This window comes from Ranitomeya imitator, chromosome 5 (assembly GCF_032444005.1).
Source record: "Ranitomeya imitator isolate aRanImi1 chromosome 5, aRanImi1.pri, whole genome shotgun sequence".
In the NCBI taxonomy this organism is placed as follows: domain Eukaryota; kingdom Metazoa; phylum Chordata; class Amphibia; order Anura; family Dendrobatidae; genus Ranitomeya; species Ranitomeya imitator.
In genome coordinates, this window is record NC_091286.1 from 587,633,244 (window position 1) to 587,652,409 (window position 19,166).

The 19,166-nt window shown below is 45.8% G+C and overlaps 1 protein-coding gene across 1 annotated transcript in view; it reads left to right on the top strand.

Moving 5' to 3' along the window:
* EPHB1 (EPH receptor B1) overlaps positions 1-19,166 on the top strand; it is a 417,321-nt gene that overhangs the window by 169,879 nt on the left and 228,276 nt on the right. The window contains exon 2 of the mRNA XM_069727937.1: positions 9,730-9,794. Coding sequence (XP_069584038.1) covers positions 9,730-9,794 — 65 coding nt within the window. The remainder of the gene's footprint in view (positions 1-9,729; positions 9,795-19,166) is intronic.

A 19,166-nucleotide genomic window follows, 5' to 3' on the forward strand; every position in this document is an offset into this window, starting at 1 on the left:
AGAGGCATGAAAGCCCCCCATTCCAGCAGGGCTGAGAAATAGGGGCGCCCGGAGGGAGAGAGAATAAAGAGAAGGGAGGAGACTTGTGTTTTCTGCAGCCGTCAACCGTTCCGAACAATAGCACCATAAGAACACCTACACGTACAAGATTCCCGGCACTGATACCGGAGGTGGTCGTAATGCTCGTACCACCAGTGTGTGGCCAAGAGTATAAAAATGTAATGTTAATATAATTGACCCATCTCATGATCACATTGGTGTTAATGAGCTTTTAACTAAGGACATTGCGCTCCTTTGTCTTTAATTGTCTCCTGCTGATGTAGAAAGTCCACTCCTCGTTTACTCTGTGCATTACGGTTCCTGTGCTGGGTTTTAATGAGGACCTGTCACTGAGTTTATCCTCTGTATTAATTCCAATCTGTAATTCAATGATTTTTTATAGCATGCTCATTACATTCGTGGTTTGGAGGCTAAACGGGAACTTTAGAGATTAGCTACTTGATCTGGACAGCACCTTCTTGTGTCTTCTACTAGGGCATGTTGAGCTAATTGGTCCCATGGCTGACCGTCCATGTTATCAGATGGAGCCTCGAGCAATGCTGCACCCAACTAGAAGACCACTGAAAACAGATCAGTGACCCACATAATGAACTGAGGGTCTTTAATCTTAGGCGGTTTATCAAGGGTGGGTAAAACTGGAAAGGATAATACTATGTATTAGATGCCAGGCTAAATCTTTTTTTCTTCTTCTTATAAATGGCAACCATCACATAATCTTACATCGATCACTTGAGCTTGACTTGGGGGACATTAAAAGTTAAGGTACACTACAATTCTTGTACTGATTATTATTATTTATTTATATAGTACCATTAATTCCATGGTGCTGTACATGAGAAAGGGTTACATCAAAATACAAATATCACTTACAGTAAACAAAACTAACAATGACAGACTGGTACAGAGGAGCGAGGACCCTGCCCTTGCGGGCTTACATTCTACAGGATTATGGGGAAGGAGACAGTAGGTCGAGGGTTGCAGTAGCTCCAATGGTGTTGAGGTGGCCGTGTGGTCTTTACAGGCTGTAAGCTTCTTTGAAGAGATGGGTTTTCAGGTTTCTTTTGAAGGATCCAACAGTAGTGGATAACCGGACGTGTTGTGGCACTGAATTCCAGAGGATAGGTGATATTCGGGTGAAGACTGGGAGGCGATTGGGTGAGGAGCGAATAAGCGTGGAGGAGAGGAGGAGGTCTTTGGATGACCGGAGATTACGTGAGGGAAGATATTGAGATATTAGTGTGGAAATATACAGAGAAGAAAGGTTATGGATGGCTTTGTAGGTCAGTGTTAGTAATTTAAACTGGATACGCTGGGAAATTGGGAGCCAGTGAAGGGATTTGCAAAGAGGGGAAGCAGGAGTGTAGCGAGGAGAGAGATTAATTAGTTGGGCAGCAGAGTTAAGGATGGACTGGAGGGGTGTGAGAGTGTTAGAAGGTAGGCCACAGAGGAGTATGTTGCAGTAGTCGAGGCGGGAGATGATTAGGGCATGCACGAGCATTTTGGTAGCGTGTGGGTTGAGGAAAGGACAGATTCTGGAAATATATTTGAGCTGCAGGCAACAGGAGGTGGCAAGAGCTTGGATGTGCGGTTTGAAGGAGAGGGCAGAGTCAAGGGTTACTCCGAGGCAGCGGATTTTGGGGACAGGGGAAAGTGTGATTTCATTTATTTTGATAGATAGATCAGGTCGGGAAGATATGCGTGATGGAGGAAAGATAATGAGTTCAGATTTGTCCACATTGAGCTTGAGGAAGCGAGAGGAGAAGAAGGAGGATATGGCTGATAGACACTCTGGGATTCTGGAGAGCAGAGAGGTGACATCTGGGCCAGAGAGGTTGATCTGAGTGTCATCGGCATATAGATGGTACTGGAAGCCATAGGACCTTATGAGTTGTCCCAGGCCAAGTGTATAGATTGAGAAGAGAAAGGGTCCTAGGACAGAGCCTTGGGGGACTCCAACAAAGAGGGGGCGAGATGAAGAGGTAGTATGGGAGTAGGAAACGCTAAATGTGCGGTTGGCAAGGTATGACGAGATCCAAGATAGGGCAAGGTATTTGACCCCAAAGGAAGACAGGATCTGTAGTAGGAGGCAGTGGTCAACTGTGTCGAAGACAGAGGACAGGTCTAGGAGGAGGAGAATAGAGAATTGTCTGTTAGCTTTGGCTGTAAGTATGTCGTTAGTAATTTTTTTCAGGGCAGTCTCAGTGGAATGGTGGGGACGAAAGCCAGATTGTAGGTTGTCTAAGAGAGAGTTAGATGCAACATGAGAGGAAAGGTCAGCATGGACGTGCTGCTCAAGGTCAAGGAGTTTGGAAGCAAATGGGAGCAAAGATATGGGGTGATAGATGGATATACCACTTGGGTCAAGGGATGGCTTTTTGAGGATAGGGGTGTGATTGTGGCATGTTTGAAGGCAGAGGGGAAGGTACCAGAAGTTAGTGATAGGTTGAAGAGATGGGTTAGGGATGGGATTAGTGTGGTGGTGAGGTTAAGGAGGAGGTAGGATGGGGTCAAGTGCACAAGTGGTGAGGTGTGATTTGGAGAGAAGATGAGCAAGCTCCCCTTCAGAGATTTGGGAAAGTGAAGTTGTGGGGTTTGGGCATTGGTTTCTCATACAAAGGGGTTGTGGTGGTTGGACAACAAAGACTTGCCTTATTTGGTCTATCTTATTTTTGAAGTGCGTTGCAAAGTCCTCAGCAACAATTAGGGAACTCGGAGGGGGCAGTGGTGGGCGGAGGAGGGAGTTAAAAGTGTTGAACAGGGTTGTGAAGTAGGCCTGTTTAGCAGAGGTGAGAGCTGATTTGAATGCCAGTGTTGCTTGTTTGAGTGCAGTGAAATCATCTTGCGAATGCATTTTCTTCCAACGCCGTTCTGCAATTCTGGATACTTGCGAAGCTTTTTAGTGATGTTATTGTGCCAGGGTTGTCTATTGGTTCGTCGCACTCTGCTATGCATGACACGGGCGACTGTGTCAATAGCTGATGCAAGAGTGGCATTGTAGAAAGCAGTGGCAGTGTCGTGGACTGAGGATATAGAGGACAGTGGTAGGATAGAGTCAGAGAGTGTATGGGTGTCTAGATGTGCAAGGTTCCTGCGTGGGTGCGCATGGTGCTGGACGTGGGTGACAGGTGAGGAGGACAGGGATGAGAAAGTGAGTAGGTAGTGGTCTGATAGAGGATGGATCTGAAACATGTAACCCATAATACCCTATATCCTATGCTGTACATTGTGATTCTATAGATGCAAATACATGGTCCATCCAGTGTGGCAATGCAGACCATGTTCTTCATTGGAGCACAATACAGAGGTTTGTGGATGCGCACAGAGTCACAAACAAATCAATACATTTCCAACTCAACACTGAAAAAATGAGCCGGAGCATAAGTTGGCATACGTTCAATGTGTAAGAGTGTGTTCACACTCAAGAAACAACCCAAGAAAAAGAAACAAAATGAGCATCTACCCTATAGTAGGCAAATAAGTAAATAGTAATAGTACCTGTAAATAACATAGGGTAGCTAGTTAACACTATTTTGATTAACGAAAGTGTAAAGGTCAAATCACCGCGACAAGGTGTACCCAATCGGGACGGTCCTATCTTGTCTCTAGAATTAAAACCTCACCTTGTATCAGCCAATCTCAAGGTGGATAAGGGCAGAGCAGGACAGGGGTCCGATACTTCAGACACCTGCCCCTGGGAAGCTATGTAGATCATCTATATAATTCCCATCTCACTTGACAGGTTTTTGAAAATCCCACAGACGTGAATAGAGTTTTGCATGTGTGATCCCCTTACCATTTTCAGTGGTGTGAAAAAGAGGACCCCATTCTTGAGTAAGGTGCAGGCCTCAGAGGATAGGATGTGCATCTATCAGCCAATGTATGCCGTGAATATACTATAAAAGTCCAGAATGAGAAGAAACCTCCAAAGTCCATATTGTAATCTATGACACCCCACATCATGTATGCATAAGGTTTAATACATAATAGAATACCCTAAAGTTTAGGCAGCCTTTAACACACTTCACTTTCATAGCTTAGGCCACATTTGTTAGAGATGTTGTTACACACCTTTGTGTTGGCTGTCACCCACCGTATCAGTTTGTCTTTGGATTTCCAGATTTGGCACATGTATCATTCCTCAGCGAAGCATGAACATTGGGAACTTGCTAAATAGATTTATTGGACTGGGCCCAATATCAAGACACGTTAACACACAGTGCTGGAAACTGAGAAAATCCCTTTAATTGTAGTAAAATGAAAGCGGGTGACATGGAAATATTGAGCTTTCACTATAATTATGTCATAATTTATGGTCTGAGTTCTCCACCTGTTGCGCGTGTATCCCGGAGGGAGCGCTCACTGTGCTTACGCTGCACTTCTACATGGCAGCACATTATTTTATACCAGCCTTGGGAATATTTTGATGTACTTTGTGCAGAGGGGCACTTGGCTTAGGAATGTAAAAAACCATTGATCTATGGTGCCCATACTAAGAAGATGATATATGATATATTATTAGCTCCTCTGGAGCTAATGGGACTTTATTGTGCACCCCCACCTTGATTATGCCTTGACGGCTCATATAATAAGTCATCATACAAATCTGCTGTGTTTAAATACTGTTAATAACCTTTTATATCATGGATGAGAGAAAGGAAGGCAAAGCAACAAGAACGTTCTGTAAGTAAAAACTGAACATTTAGATAAACGAGGGAATTAAAATCCCGCTGTGAATGTCAAAGTTTTGTTCCCTGACATATCTTCGTTGAACGTTTTAACTGAGATCTAAGAGTTTTCAACAGAAAAATAATTTTCTCCTTAATAATACAGTGAGTTGTCCAGGTTTATTATTTTCTGACTTACTAGAAAATGACATCTGTGGTGATCAGAGCTTGGTCCCTCACCTTTGAACCTTTGTGAAAGGGTCTCAGCACTTAGTATGAGTACAGATCTCGTCAGCTGTTCCTGAGATGGCTATATATTTCCAAAACCTGTTGGCCAAACGCTTGTATGACCAAAAGATATTCCAGCCGACCCAAAACACATACGTTCTCCGTTCTAATGATATGTTCTACATGTTGAGTGATGAGTACCACTGACATTCTCCTCTGGCACTGGCTTATCTTCTTTAAAAATAAAGGGTAAGCCATTCAACAAACCCAACTTCATGTGTATAATCGAATTTACTCTTTTTATTCATATATTTCCAACACTCGAATAGAGGTTCACTAGAGTTCATTAGAAACAGTCCAAGTGGAGCTTGAGGGTGGGAGTCCAAATGGCAAGACAATCCGCCTCAAAAGAACTACTGTAGCTTGCAAAACGAACTCATTTCCGCTACTCTCCTGAGAATTCTGTATGGTGGATTAAAAAATAATAATACTTAGGGGAGCAGCAGGAATAAAACAAAAGCAAAAAAAATGGCCACTATTGACCTAGTGACAGAAGGGGTTGTCCAAGCTTGAGTGACGCCGGACATGGGGTTCCGTAGAATCCTGACAGCGCACACTGTGCTCATTGTGAGGATTCATAAGTCTACAGTCCCATAGATTGACTTAAACCCCAAGCCTGGTCCACGCTTTTAAAGAGGTGTTCCGGTTGGAAGAGGTTACTTCATCACCTATTTGCCGGATTGGTGATAATTTTTAAATCAGTGGGGGTCCAACCACTGCGAACCTCACTAAGAGAATGAAAGCAGTGACCGTGACTTTATTCATTCTCTGTGCGTCCGCTGAGCGCTATACTTGGCTTTCTCTAACAGTCCCATAGAGAATGAATGCAGCAGTGCTCGAGCTAGCACACTGCCGCTCCATCCTAACCAGAATAAAAGTGCGTGGATAGGTGATAATAACTTCTTCCAACTGGAACAAACCTATAAGAATAAAATTCAGAGGTTAAAAGAAAAAAAGCATAAGCCATATGTAATCTACAGTATATAACAATCATAACAATTAAAATATAACAAAAGCAATAATATTCCAGGCTAATAAAAAAATAGAGTATAAAGAGAGCAAATTCAGAAAATAATATGCTTTTGTAGGAATAGATGCGAGGGCAGAGATTTATTGAACTTGTATCTTATAAGGTCTATATTGGAGCATTCTGGCACATCTGCAGTGATGGAGGAAGAGTGGAGTAGTGATGTGCAGAGTGGTAATGAAATAGGAGTCATTGAACCATAATTCTCTGATCCTCAACATCCATAATCGAAATCCATAACTCAGCCTGTTCCTTACATCAGGAGAGCATCCATGGTGACTCCGCCGGCGCACCCCGGTGACCCCCTGTAACTAAGCCTGCCTGGCATCTGTGATTGAATAATAAAACATTATGGAGCGCATTTACAGCTGACCCTGCCCTTTCCTAAGACTTGGCATTCTATGTTTGTTTCTTTCGCCATCAGACAGTTTCTTTAAAACATTTTCACTTTCAATCTTTCATTCATTTAATCAGTTAATTTCTTTGTTGCCAGGTCATTGTGAAATCTTCAATTAATGTAATGTCTAGATTTACAAGACTCTTTTGGTAGACAGGTTCTGGTAGTCGTAAACCATTAATGAACTTCAGTATTAATGGAGATAATAAATCACAGACGTACTGCCGTGCCAATGAATGGCTGTCTGAGAGTGATGTGTTACTATGCAGAAACTTGTGTAGCAACCAGAAAGAAAGACATAGAAAAATGATTTTACTATTAAATCACTATGATCTGTGGTTACGTGAAGATCTCAATTGCTTTGTCCTGGAAGCAGCTTTTGACAATGCCCCCTTACAACTTTTGATACAATGCACCAGGGTACAGTACATTCTGGGAGAGGGTCTGGTATAAAGACTAAAGACCCCCATACACATTAGACTAAGCTGAACCCACCAATATCAGATCTAATATATTTGAGGGCTCCTAACACATGATGACAGGGAAGATAAGGATTTGGCATGTTCGATTTCTGATCCTTTTGTTCTCTAAGCATAAAGTTGCTGCCATAGATGACTGGCAGCTGCTTTCTCTTAGGCCTCTTTCACACTTCCGTCTTTTTCCTCCCATCGAAATCTGTCGAGTTTTGAAAAAACAGGATCCTGCAAATTTTTCTGTAGGATCCTGTTTTTTCCCATAGACTTGTATTAGCGACGGATTGTGACGGATGGCCATCCATTTCAACCGTCGTGCACTGAATCCGTTGGAAAATAGTGGTCCGTCGTCTGGAAAAAACGTTGAATGAAAGGTTTTTTGTCAGCGTCGTAAAAACGTGCAACGACGCATCCTGCGGCATACGTTGTTGGCTATAATGGCAGCCTAAGGACGCAGGATGCGTTGTTGCCTGTGAAAAGCAGGAATTCTGTGACGTACTGCGTTTTTTCTTCTGAGCATGCCTGGAAGGACTTTTCTAGTCTGGGGAAAATTCTCTCTCTCTCTCGTCTCTTTCTCAGGCAACAACGCATCCGTCAAAACACTGGATGCGTTATACACGTTTTTCCCTAAGGCTTCTTTCACACTTGCCTCGGTACGGGTCTGTCGCCTAGCGTTGGCGCGATGTACCGACGCACGTTGTGAAAATTTTTTGCGACGTGGGCAGCGGATGCAGTTTTTCAACTCATCCGCTGCCCATTCTAAAGTCCGGGGAGGAGGGGGCGGAGTTCCAGCCGCGCATGCATGGTAGGAAATGGCGGACGCGACATACGAAAAAAAATTCCCTTGAACGTTTTTTCATGCTGACGGTCCGCCAAAACACGACACATCCAGTGCACGACGAACATGACCTATGGCCATACGTCGCGATCCGTCTCACTGCAAAAAACGCATCCTGCGGACACATTTGCAGGTTCTGTTTTTTCCCCAAAACAACGCATTACGACGGACGTCACACGACGCAAGTGTGAAAGTAGCCTTATTTCACGATGCACATCGATACGTCACAACAACACATTACGACACCCACCAGCAGACAGCAGTGTGAAAGAAGCCTTAGAGAACACAGGAGCACTCATGTGTATGGGAGGATGAGCCAAGATAGCTGCCCTCCAAATGTTCAGTGTAATAAGCATTCAGCTGACATCTATCTAGGGTCTGAAGCTCTGAAGACCTTTAATTAGCAAGGAAATACTGGGAACTCCAAATCCAGGAGACTTTTGAAAGAAGATGTTTTAGAAATTAGAGTTGTCTAAGGTATAGAGATTTACACTGTCAGGTAGGTATTAGGTAGCGTTCACACAGGCACTAGATTCTTTTGTCAAAACAATGTGACATATATTTCCACAAGTTGTACAACACCAAAAAACAAAACCATAAACACAAAATCCCTAGCCATGTCCGGGCGCTAAGAAAGCAAAATAGACCCTGGCTACTCATACACGGCTGAGCTAGTCCCAGTTCGGTCAAACAAAAGTGCTATCGTCCATAGCATACATGTGGTTTCGTGCACATGGCCTGTGCAGTCTCTTCTCAGAGAGATTATGGCTGATCTCTCTCTACAGCTCCAAAACAAATCCAGTCTGGTCAGCTTCCCACAGCTGTCTGACTAAGGTGAACACCTAGCTTGGTTATATGCAGAGCCAGCCAGGTGCACATACATAGCCTGAAGAGCTAGGATTTAACCTTAGCATACCTGGCTCTGCTACAGAGGTTACAAGAGAATTTGCTACTTTCTTATAAAACAGCACCACACCTGTCCATAGGTTATGTGAGGTATTGCATCTCAACCTCATTCACTTCAGTGAAGCTGAGATGCCAAACCAGACACTGGGCAGGTGTGGCGCTGTTTTTTTATTAGAATGTAGCTACAATTCTAATTCTGTATCACAACATTAAATCCACAAAATCCACATAAATTATCACTGAGTGTTGTACCCATTGATCTAGAGAATTGGGGTTGCGCATCCCTATTTAAATGCTGCATTCATGCTACCTTTCTATTTATTGAATATATGGGACAGTACAGCGCTCCCCTATGTCAATGCCATAGAACACCACTCAATTCAAATGCTTGACATGAGACATGATAGGTCCCAGTAGTCGGACCCCCTAGCTATCATATCTACCAGCTGTGGATTGATGCTAAATGTTTATGGTCCAACTCTATAAATCAGTATGCCCTGTACACCACACCGCTATATGTATTACAATCTCTGGGCAGGTCCGATGGTTTACAGATTGGCAATTAGGAGGCACCACTATGTTGTAAATTGCTGAACTCTTTGTTCCACTTCTCAGGCTGACATTTTGGGTGACACATATACATGAATCATAAGAAGGCGTAATTGTGTGTGCACCAGGAAAACTGAGAGCACTGCGTGACACATTATCCTTCCTGACACAGTCGTTAAGCGTCGGCAAGAAGTGAAAGTTGCTCCTTATTTATCGCTATGTATTATGACTACCTTGCTTGGCCATCAGCAGATGTGGCCGACGTTCATGAAGTGGAACCCGGAGAATAAGAATTCAAATTTGCCCAAAGAACAATGGAGACACTTTTTTTTTTCAAGTTGACAGTAAAAATGTAATTTTATCACACTGTGAAATAAAATGTAGATTGTTTAATGACACGGAAATCGCATTCATTGTGGGTTATATGGTGTGGAACTAAATCGATAAAGCGTAGCGGCGTATTCAATGGGACAAGCCGCCTGTGTGTCATATCGGCCAATAAAACTCTTAATGTTTCTTTATTGCAGAGACCCTTATGGATACTCGGACGGCGACAGCAGAGCTAGGCTGGACAGCAACTCCTTCTTCAGGGGTGAGTATAGCCAAGTTATAAGCGGCTGTCGGTGGGCAAAGTCATCGGATAAAGAGATGAATACGGTATGAATGAATCGTGCGGAATTTGTCCAATGTAGCAGAGAAAATTTACTGAAATTCTCAAGTTGTTATAGCACTGAAGATAAACTGCTTTATCGAAATGCAAAATCACTGTATGCAGGCTATGTATGTCTACCCCTATGTAGGTAAAGGGAGTCCGAGACCCCCAAAATGCTCTACTAATACACCCGGAAGTGAAGCGAGCGGCACCAGAAGAAAGGAGGCAGGGAGGCGAATTCGCACCACCACACGCATGCCCACTTAAAATGCATTTTAGGGGCGACAGACTTTCTTTAAGTGAAGAAATCAGCTCTACAGGATCTGTATATTATGCTTTTATGGACACTTCCAAACTATTTTTTTTTCCACCTAATTACGTGCATTTTGGAGTAAAAATAATTTTTCCAATCAGTTTCATAAAACGCTTTGCACAAATTTGTCTTCTATAGCCTCTGTATTGCGCTCTCTATTATGTTGGTTGCAGAATGAGTTATTTAAGGATTTGTCAGGGGGTTCATTCTGTTAAAAAAAGCTTTACTCTCTTTTTTACTGAGCACCTTTGTTCTGATTTACGACCACATCAAAATTGAAGTTTGTGGTTATAAATCAGCTGAGAAAAAGGTTCTCATTTAAGTCTGAAATGTGCAAGGATACCATATAGCCTGTAAACGTCAAAGAGTGCAAAATTTGCAATTAATGCCAATAGAAAACATGATATTTAGCCCAAAGTACTTGCTGTAAAGAGATTTTCTCATTATCATAAATGGGTAAAATTGCAAAGTGATTGTAACAACAGGTAACTTTGCAATTTATGTGTTATTAAAAATCCTCTCCAATTCTATGCTTTACTTCTTGCTGCCTAGGTTACCGGCCACTGTTGTAGACAGAAGTAGCCCGTCTCCTTGGCAATTAGTTCAAGAATGCAAATTGTTTGCTATAAAGCTTGCAAGCGCTGCTCTAAAGCTGTCCTTACAGCTTCAGTGTCCCTGTGCTCCTCCAGTGCTGTAAAGACAAAGCTGCCTCTGCTTGCAGCTTTGGAGAGCCTACAGTTTGAAACAGTGTCTTGCCATGATGACAACAACCATTGTTTTATTTCACTGCCGGAGTGGTATCACTGTTTGTTCTCTACGACCAGTGAAATAGTTACCAGTTGCCATCTTCCGCTCTTCCCAGTGCCGCTCCAGTCCTGATCCGCCATGTTGTGACTACAGCTTCTGATTGATCATAGCTAAAGGTCACAAGTTCTCAATGTCAGTCTATGAGAGCCTCGTCTGGCCTCGTTCTGGCTCCTATAGACTTATATTGAGAAATGACTTCCGGTCAGCCCAGCAAACACTGGAGCAATCTGACAGGTCACAACCTGCAGTAGATGACTGGAAAGGTGTCAAGGATAGAAGAAGATGGCGGCTGGTAAGTATTTTTCTAGGGACAGGTAACATAAATTACTGATACCACTCTGCCAATGGAATAAAAAAAATTCTATGGTGGTGCGCTAAGTAACAAAATTGTTCTAAAAGGAGTTCATACCCTTGAAGGTTTATCAGTTAAAGAGCTGTTGTCTTCAAGTCAAAAATGGGCAGGTTTGGTCTCAATTTATTCTTGCTTCTCCCTTGAATAATTCCTTTTTTTTTCCATATTCACCAAAGAATTTGTATGTTAACGTGAAAGAAGAAAACCCAGCTCATTAACAGCAATGAAATGTCCATGGATTCAGGATATTGACCAGTGCACGGATCTTCGGGACCGGTGTCCACAAGGAGACTGGAGGAAGGAATGGTGGAATTCGGAACCATTAAAAATCCAATTTTATTAGGTCAGCATTGAAAACAGAAATAAAATTAACCAAAATAGGTCTTACAGTACTTTACATGTTACTCATAGGCAAAAGCATTTTATTCCAGTTTTTTGTTTTTAATATAGACCTAATAAAATTGAATTGTTAATGCTTCTGGTACTGGATTACACCAATGAGAGCAAAAAAATGCCACTGGTCTGGTGACAGGTCGTCTTTAAGTGAGAGCTTACATAAGTAGTCCTATTGGTTCATCTGATCTTATGCATATGGTGGAGATGTATGTACGGAACATGTACAAGGGCAGGCAGAGTCCCTGTGGCTTTTTTAAAGACTTTTTGTATGATACCATAGATCCATCCATATGGCACAGTGCTGTAATGTTTGCAGCAATGTTACTAATAGTACAACATCCATATTTTATTCTCTCACATTCCTATAGTATTCTATGGAAGAAACCTTGTTATGTCTCTGCATGGTCTGAGGCATATGGAGGTATAAACAGACCACACAGTTTTTTGTTGGTGTCAAAGTTTGACTCTGTTTAACTCTGTTGAGTTTGTGCAAGGCTGTTATTAATAATCCCTAAACCCCCTAACAGATAATTAATAAAATGCTAAATACAGAAAATGCACAAAAAAATCCCATATTACAAATAAAATTGAGAAATACATAAAAAATTAGGACAAAAAGAAAAGAGGAAAGCCCATGCATAAATATGTGCACACCTGCTACAAAAATATGAGAAAATATACCAATTTTATTAATATGAACACCAAAAAACACACAAAATATAAAACCAATTAAAAACAACAACGACCATACACCCTTATACATATGAAGATATACAATGCCCTCTATATGTATATATATATGGAACTGCAATAGATAAAGAAATAGTCAAATATAGATAATAATCAACAATTCCATAAACATATCCCTAGAAGATAACAAGGTAAATATACCATATTATATCCATAACCAAATCCCTAGTCCTAAAGAACAAGATAAGGGCGTCCCCAAATCTGCTCAAAATAGTCATAACCCATAAGAGTATATATGGGGGAATGTATAAATAAATTAGACCCCTGTTGGAGTGTGGGCAGAGAGATATAAAGCTGCCCCCTGGAATAGCCGCACCTATAAAGTATGTAGTTGGTGCAAGTAAGTAGTCCCAAAAGGAAATAGGTAGGCTAAATATATAAAGTGCTAATCAGCATATCCTGGGTGAAAAAAACACCAAAAAGGTGCCGCCGCCCCCAATAAGATAAACCTGCTGGTATGCAGAGTACAGTTGTGCAGGTTCCAGCTCCAGATCAGGGCTCAAAGGGAATGGGGGAAAAAAGAAAGGGTGTGGGTGGATCCCACGCGTATCGCCGCTCCTGGGCGGCTTCGTCAGGGAAGTGAGTACCTGTTCAGAGGTGTCCACCTTATATGTCAGCATAATGATGTCTGCAGGTGTCTCCAATTGCCACCGGTGAGGCCGGAAATGGGGATGGGAGCCAGGGATGCAGCCGCAGTGGCATAGTAGAGGCTAGAAGGTCTGCGCATGCGCAGAAGGAAAGAAACAAATAAGCGCTCAAAACGAGCGCTATGTGCGGCTGCACAAGATATGGAGGAGGGTGCGCGTGCGCCCTCAGGCTAAATAAGAGGCCGCCCATATAGAGGCGATGCCAGAGGACATGGGGATGTGGAAAAGGAATCTCAGGGGCATATAATGCTGATAAATAACTACCTGCCACGGAGAAAGGAAGAGAGTCAGGGGAGTATATACAGGGGAGAAAAATTCCCAAAAGTATGCTATAGATAATAAAATATATGAATATTCCCAGACGCTCATTCCAAACAAAGGACCTATTTAGAGGGGAATAAATTGTCATTATATGTCCCAAAATATCAGCCATGGCCACCTCCTCACTGTCCTTTGTGCAGCTATAAGACAACTGTCTGCAGCAGGAGCCTCCCCCCACAGACCTGTCTGCAGCAGGAGCCTCCCCCCACCGACCTGTCTGCAGCAGGAGCCTCTCCCACAGACCTGTCTGCAGCAGGAGCCTCCCCCACAGACCTGTCTGCAGTAGGACAGAAGATCACTAAGACCTACCCTTGGGCTAAGGAAGCAGAGCCCAGGTCAGCCACCAGCTGAAGATGGAACTGATCTCTGTTCTCTGGAGAATTTTTTACAATCCTGATTCTTTTAGGATGATACAGAAAATTCTGCTCATTAGCAATCAGTGAGGGCGACTATATATCCTGTTTAATTTAAACATTCATTTTTAGGCTAAATGTTACTTTAAACCCTGGGCTTTGACCTGGATTGTTCAATCATAACCTGATTAGCTGTAAATGTGTATAACGTAATGTATTCAGCTTGGTAATAGATGTTGATTGACTTAATTGGATAATGCTAAATCTTTTAGTTTGTGGAAAACAAATTAAATCAGATGAGATTGATAAATTCAGCCATTGGAGCTGCTTTAAAGAACATATAAATAGCGATTCCACCCTTATATGCCGCTTCCTTATTACCTCGCTGGCATGGCTGAGGAGAAAGGTGCTTTTCTTGCCTGTTACTTGGTTGTTCATATACAGCGGTCCCCAACCTGTGGCTGTTACTAGCTGCAAGGCCCAATGGGGGTTGTAGAATAATATTATCAGTAATCCATATGTTCTGAACTGTTCTATGATGATAACATTAATATCACTTTAAAACCTTGCTTATATTAGAACTAGAAGGACAAACAGCACAATAGGGTCTTATCTGGATTAAAAAGAAAAGAGTAATATGGGATTTGCTCACCTGGGGGAGTTCTGAAAGTCACAACCCCTTTGCTCGCTTTTGGATAAAGACTGCTGCTGCAGATCCACTAAACACTATACAAACGTGGAAATGGAAGTGGATAAGAAACCCGCGCTGAAGAGGATCAAAAATACAATAGGAGACCAGATGTGGCTTTATCTGTCGACGCGTTTCGAGGTGATCATACCTCTTCATCAGGACTAATCACAATGTATAGTATTTGTGCAAAAGCAGCTTGTCCTCAGCAATACTAATGAGGTTCCGGGTGCTCCATACATCAGTTCTGCAAATGTTGCCTGGTGGAGATGAGCGAATAAATTCCCAGGACACTAGTCCAGCAGCCAGGTCAGTAGTTCCGCAGCCAGGTCAGTAGTCCAGCAGCCAAGTCAGTAGTTCAGTTTCCAGGACACTAGTCCAGCAGGCAGGTCAGTAGTCCAGTAGCCAGGTCAGTAGTCCACCAGCCAGGTCAGCAGTTCAGTTTCCAGGACACTAGTCCAGCAGGCAGGTCAGTAGTCCTGTAGCCAGGTCAGTATTCCAGATGGGGGCTGGAACAAAGCGCAGCTGGGAGGAGGCCCCCCATGACTGCTTTGAGCCGGCGGTCTTTTTGAATAATGCTCCGGCTGGGGATAGGAGAATGGAAAGGGGGGAGGGGTTTAGAAGGGGGAGGTAGTAGGGAAAGTGCGGGAAAACCGCCATTCCCTACCTTAATCCAGGAGAAGGAAGAAGTGCAGGATGGCGTCAGCGGAGTCCATGCTGGCCCAGCTCCAAGAGATGGCCAGATCCAGAAGAGGGGGCTGGCTTGAGGCACAGCTGGCCTCCATCATTGGTGCCGCAGGAGGATCCGGGCAGAGCTCACGGGGCAGGAGGACCAGGCCCCCGGAGAGACTATCTCCGGATCTCCCGGCGCGTGGCAGGCGCAGGCTCCGGAGCCCCTCCAGGGACCCTGCGGGCGGTGAGTCCAGCGGCGCTTCCCCCCCTGGTCGCTCCCGCTCCGGCAGGAATCCATGCACCCGGCCTGCGCGCGCCGGGCGGCAGACCCAGGACACCGCCGCTGCCGCCGGGAGCGTCGGACCGGAAGTGCGGCCTGCGCGATCCAGGCAGAGCGCGGCCGCAGCTTCCTCCGCTCCTGGCAGGTCCACAGCTAGCGGCGGGCGTGCGGCCGCCGCTACACCGGCTCCATCAGCTGTCCCAGCATCCAGGAGCAGAGCGGCCGTCGCTTCCCCTGTCCCCGCTTCTCCTGCCACCACCAGATCCACAGCCCCCAGGGGGCGCGCGGCGGCAGGACGAGGGAGAACAGCGCCACCAGGAAGACCAGCCCAGCCAGGCAGGGGGACACAGCCAGGAGGAGCAGCAAGAGGAGCAGCAAGTCCAGGAAGAGCAGCACGGCCAGGACGAGCAGCGGCAGCAACACCCAGGAATCCGGCCCCTTTGCCTGCGGCAGGCACCCACAGCCCATCGCCTCCCAGGGTGCCTGCTGGGATGTCCACGAGGAGTACACAGGCGGCGGACGGTCAGCGGTCAGGAGATCTGCTACGTCCTGCCTACACGGAACGGCGCAGCGGAGGGAGAGATGCAGGCAGCAGTGTCGAGCTGCCTGCTAGGGAGCGAAGATCGTTACACGACCGGGCGGGCTCGCCCGAGTTGGAACGCGGGGATCGGTCGCGGTCGCCCAGGAGATCTCCGGAACATAGAGCAGCGTTTACCCGTTGCCCATCGGACGGTGAGGTGGCGGGGAATACTGACGGCGGACGGAGGAGTGGATCGGTACAGCAGCTACAGCACGCTCGGGTCCCCCCTGGTGACGAGGAGGCCAGGGGCGCGGGCCTGGGGCAGAGAGGGCTAGCAGCGCAGCAGTTCCAGCACGCTCGGGTCCCCCCTGGTGACGAGGAGGCCAGGGGCGCGGGCCCAGGGCATCGACGCGGTGAGGAGGTGTCGGAGTCCAGAGGTGATCGACAAGGGAGATCGGAGCGACAGGGATCCGGAGGTCCGGCTGGCGGGGACACAGCACCCGCGCAGCGTTGTGAGTATGATTCTACGTCTGGTTTGTCGCCCGCAGGGGCCGGGTTGCAGGAAGCTAGGGGAAGTCAGGTGGCGGTGTGTGAGGAGCGGCAGAGGAGTGGGCCGATTGTGGCAGAGGTGCCAGGCATGCAGGACTTATTGCAGGGTATGTCGCAAATTTTGCGTAGATTGGAAGGGGGGTCGGCAAATGGGGTTGCTGCATCGCCGGTGGAGGCGTGGCTGGCTGGGCGAGGGGTGGCACCCCCGTCGGGAAGTGGGTTGGTAAGCCCTAGTCGAGTATTGGAGGAAGCATCGGCAGGAGTATCAGTTTCGGTTCAGACAGAGAAGGAAAAAGGCGATTCGGTAAAATTAGATGACAGAGCAAAAGGGGAAGTTTATGTGTGCTTTGAAGGGCCGTTGGGAGCGCATTTAAAAAAGGAGGTGAAGGAGAAGATTTGGAGAGACGAGTATGTGGAAATTTTTTCCTTGCTCCCGTTGGAGAAGTTTAATTTGGATAAAGGGAAAAAAGACGATAGCAAAAAGGAGGAGGAGGAAAAGCGGAGGTGGCGTTTAATTCCGCAGACATTTGTGAATTGGTTACAGGCATTCGCAATATTGGCGAGCGTAGTGGGGGAGAAGGCGCCCGAGAATTGCTCGGGTTTGTTTTGCTATCTAGACTCAATTGGGGAGGCGCATCGTACATACGGCGGTCAAACGTGGCTGCGGTACGATGAACAGTTTAGACAGAGAAAGGCGGTTAGGCCAGAAATTAGGTGGGACCAGAAGGATATAGGCCTTTGGCTGAAGGTTATGGCCCCAGCCAGACATGGGCAGTCCTTTCATGGGTCCGGGGGTGGTGGCAGCCAGCAGGCGGGACACGGAAGCAGTAGTCAGGGTGCACAGGGAGCAAAGGAGAAATCTGGAACCTGCTGGCAGTTTAATGACGGGCAGTGTAAATACGGTAGCACCTGTAAATTTAAACATGTGTGTTCCCACTGTAACGGAAGTTCACACGGGGCTTCAAAGTGTTTCAGGAAGGGAAAAGGAAAGCCAGTTGTGGGTGCCGGTCAAGGGGGAGAGCCCGGTGAGGCTTCACGAGATGGCCCCCTTTCTAAATAGGTACCCTGATCAGGTGAAGGCAGGTATTATTTTTAATGGCTTTGCGGATGGTTTTAGGATTCCTCCTCCGAGTCATGAGGTTCCTTTTTCAATTAAGAATTTGCGGTCGGCAATGTTGCATGCCGAGGTGGTTGATGTTAAAATTAGGAAAGAAGTAGAGTTGGGAAGGATGTCGGGGCCGTTTGCGAACCCGCCGACGGAGGGTATGGTGGTTTCCCCTTTGGGGGTGGTGCCTAAGAAAGAGCCGAATAAGTTTCGGCTGATTCAACATTTGTCGTATCCAAAGGGTCGGTCGGTAAATGATGGCATCGCCCAAGAGCTGTGCTCTGTGGAGTATACATCATTCGATGCAGCGGTGCAGTGGGTGAGAAGGCATGGCCCGGGGGCGCTGTTGGCAAAGACGGATATTGAATCGGCCTTCCGTTTGCTTCCGGTGCATCCGGACAGTGTTCCGTTATTAGGTTGTTTTTGGAATGGTGGTTACTATCTGGACAGATGTTTGCCAATGGGCTGCGCCATTTCTTGTTCGTTGTTTGAGACATTTAGTACGTTTCTGGAGTGGGTGGTTAGGGACGTGGCGGGAGTTCAGTTGGTTATCCATTATTTGGATGATTTTTGTTTATTGGGCCGCCTGATTCCGCAGTGTGTCGTAATACGCTAACGGCTATGTTTTGGGTCGCAGAGCTTTTTGGAGTTCCATTAGCGGCAGATAAAACAGAAGGTCCCAGCACGGCGTTGAGTTTTTTAGGAATTTTAATTGACTCCGAAAAAATGGAGTGTCGGTTGCCGGAGGATAAGTTGGCCATTCTGCAGCAGGAGGTTGAAAGGGCTAGAAGAAAGCGGAAGTTGACTTTGAAAGAGTTGCAGTCTCTTTTGGGTAGATTGAATTTTGCATGTCGGATCATGCCCATGGGCAGGATATTTTGTCGCAGGTTGTCGGTGGCGACGGCAGGCGTGAAGGAGCCGCACCATTTTATTCGCCTGAACAAAGAGCACAAAGATGACTTGCTAGTGTGGCAACGTTTCCTGGGCAATTACAATGGGCGGTCATTGATTCAGCAGGAGGTCTTGACAAACTTTGATTGCGAGATATTCACGGATGCAGCCGGTTCGGCTGGTTACGGGGCCTATTGTGGTGGTCGTTGGTGTGCCGGACGGTGGCCAAGCCAGTGGAGAGACTTGGGCCTTACAAAAAACCTGGTCCTGTTGGAATTGTTTCCTATTGTGGTAGCGGTTTTCATTTGGGGGGAAATGTTTGCTAACAGAAGGATTCGTTTTCATTGCGATAACATGGGCGTTGTGTCGGTGATTAACAGCTTGTCGGCCTCATCTCCCCCGGTGATTAAGTTGGTGAGGGAGTTGGTTTTTCAGTGCTTGGAGCTGAACGCTTGTATTTCGGCGGTGCATGTGCCGGGTGTGCAAAACTCAGTAGCGGATGCATTGTCTCGTTTCCAGTGGGACCGTTTTCGGGAATTAGCGCCGGACGCGGAGATCTCGGGAGAGGAATGCCCTTTGCATCTCTGGAGCGTGATTATGGACGAGCGGGCCGGTTGATTCAGGAGTCTGTGACGAGCCAAACATGGGCATCATATGAAGCATCTTGG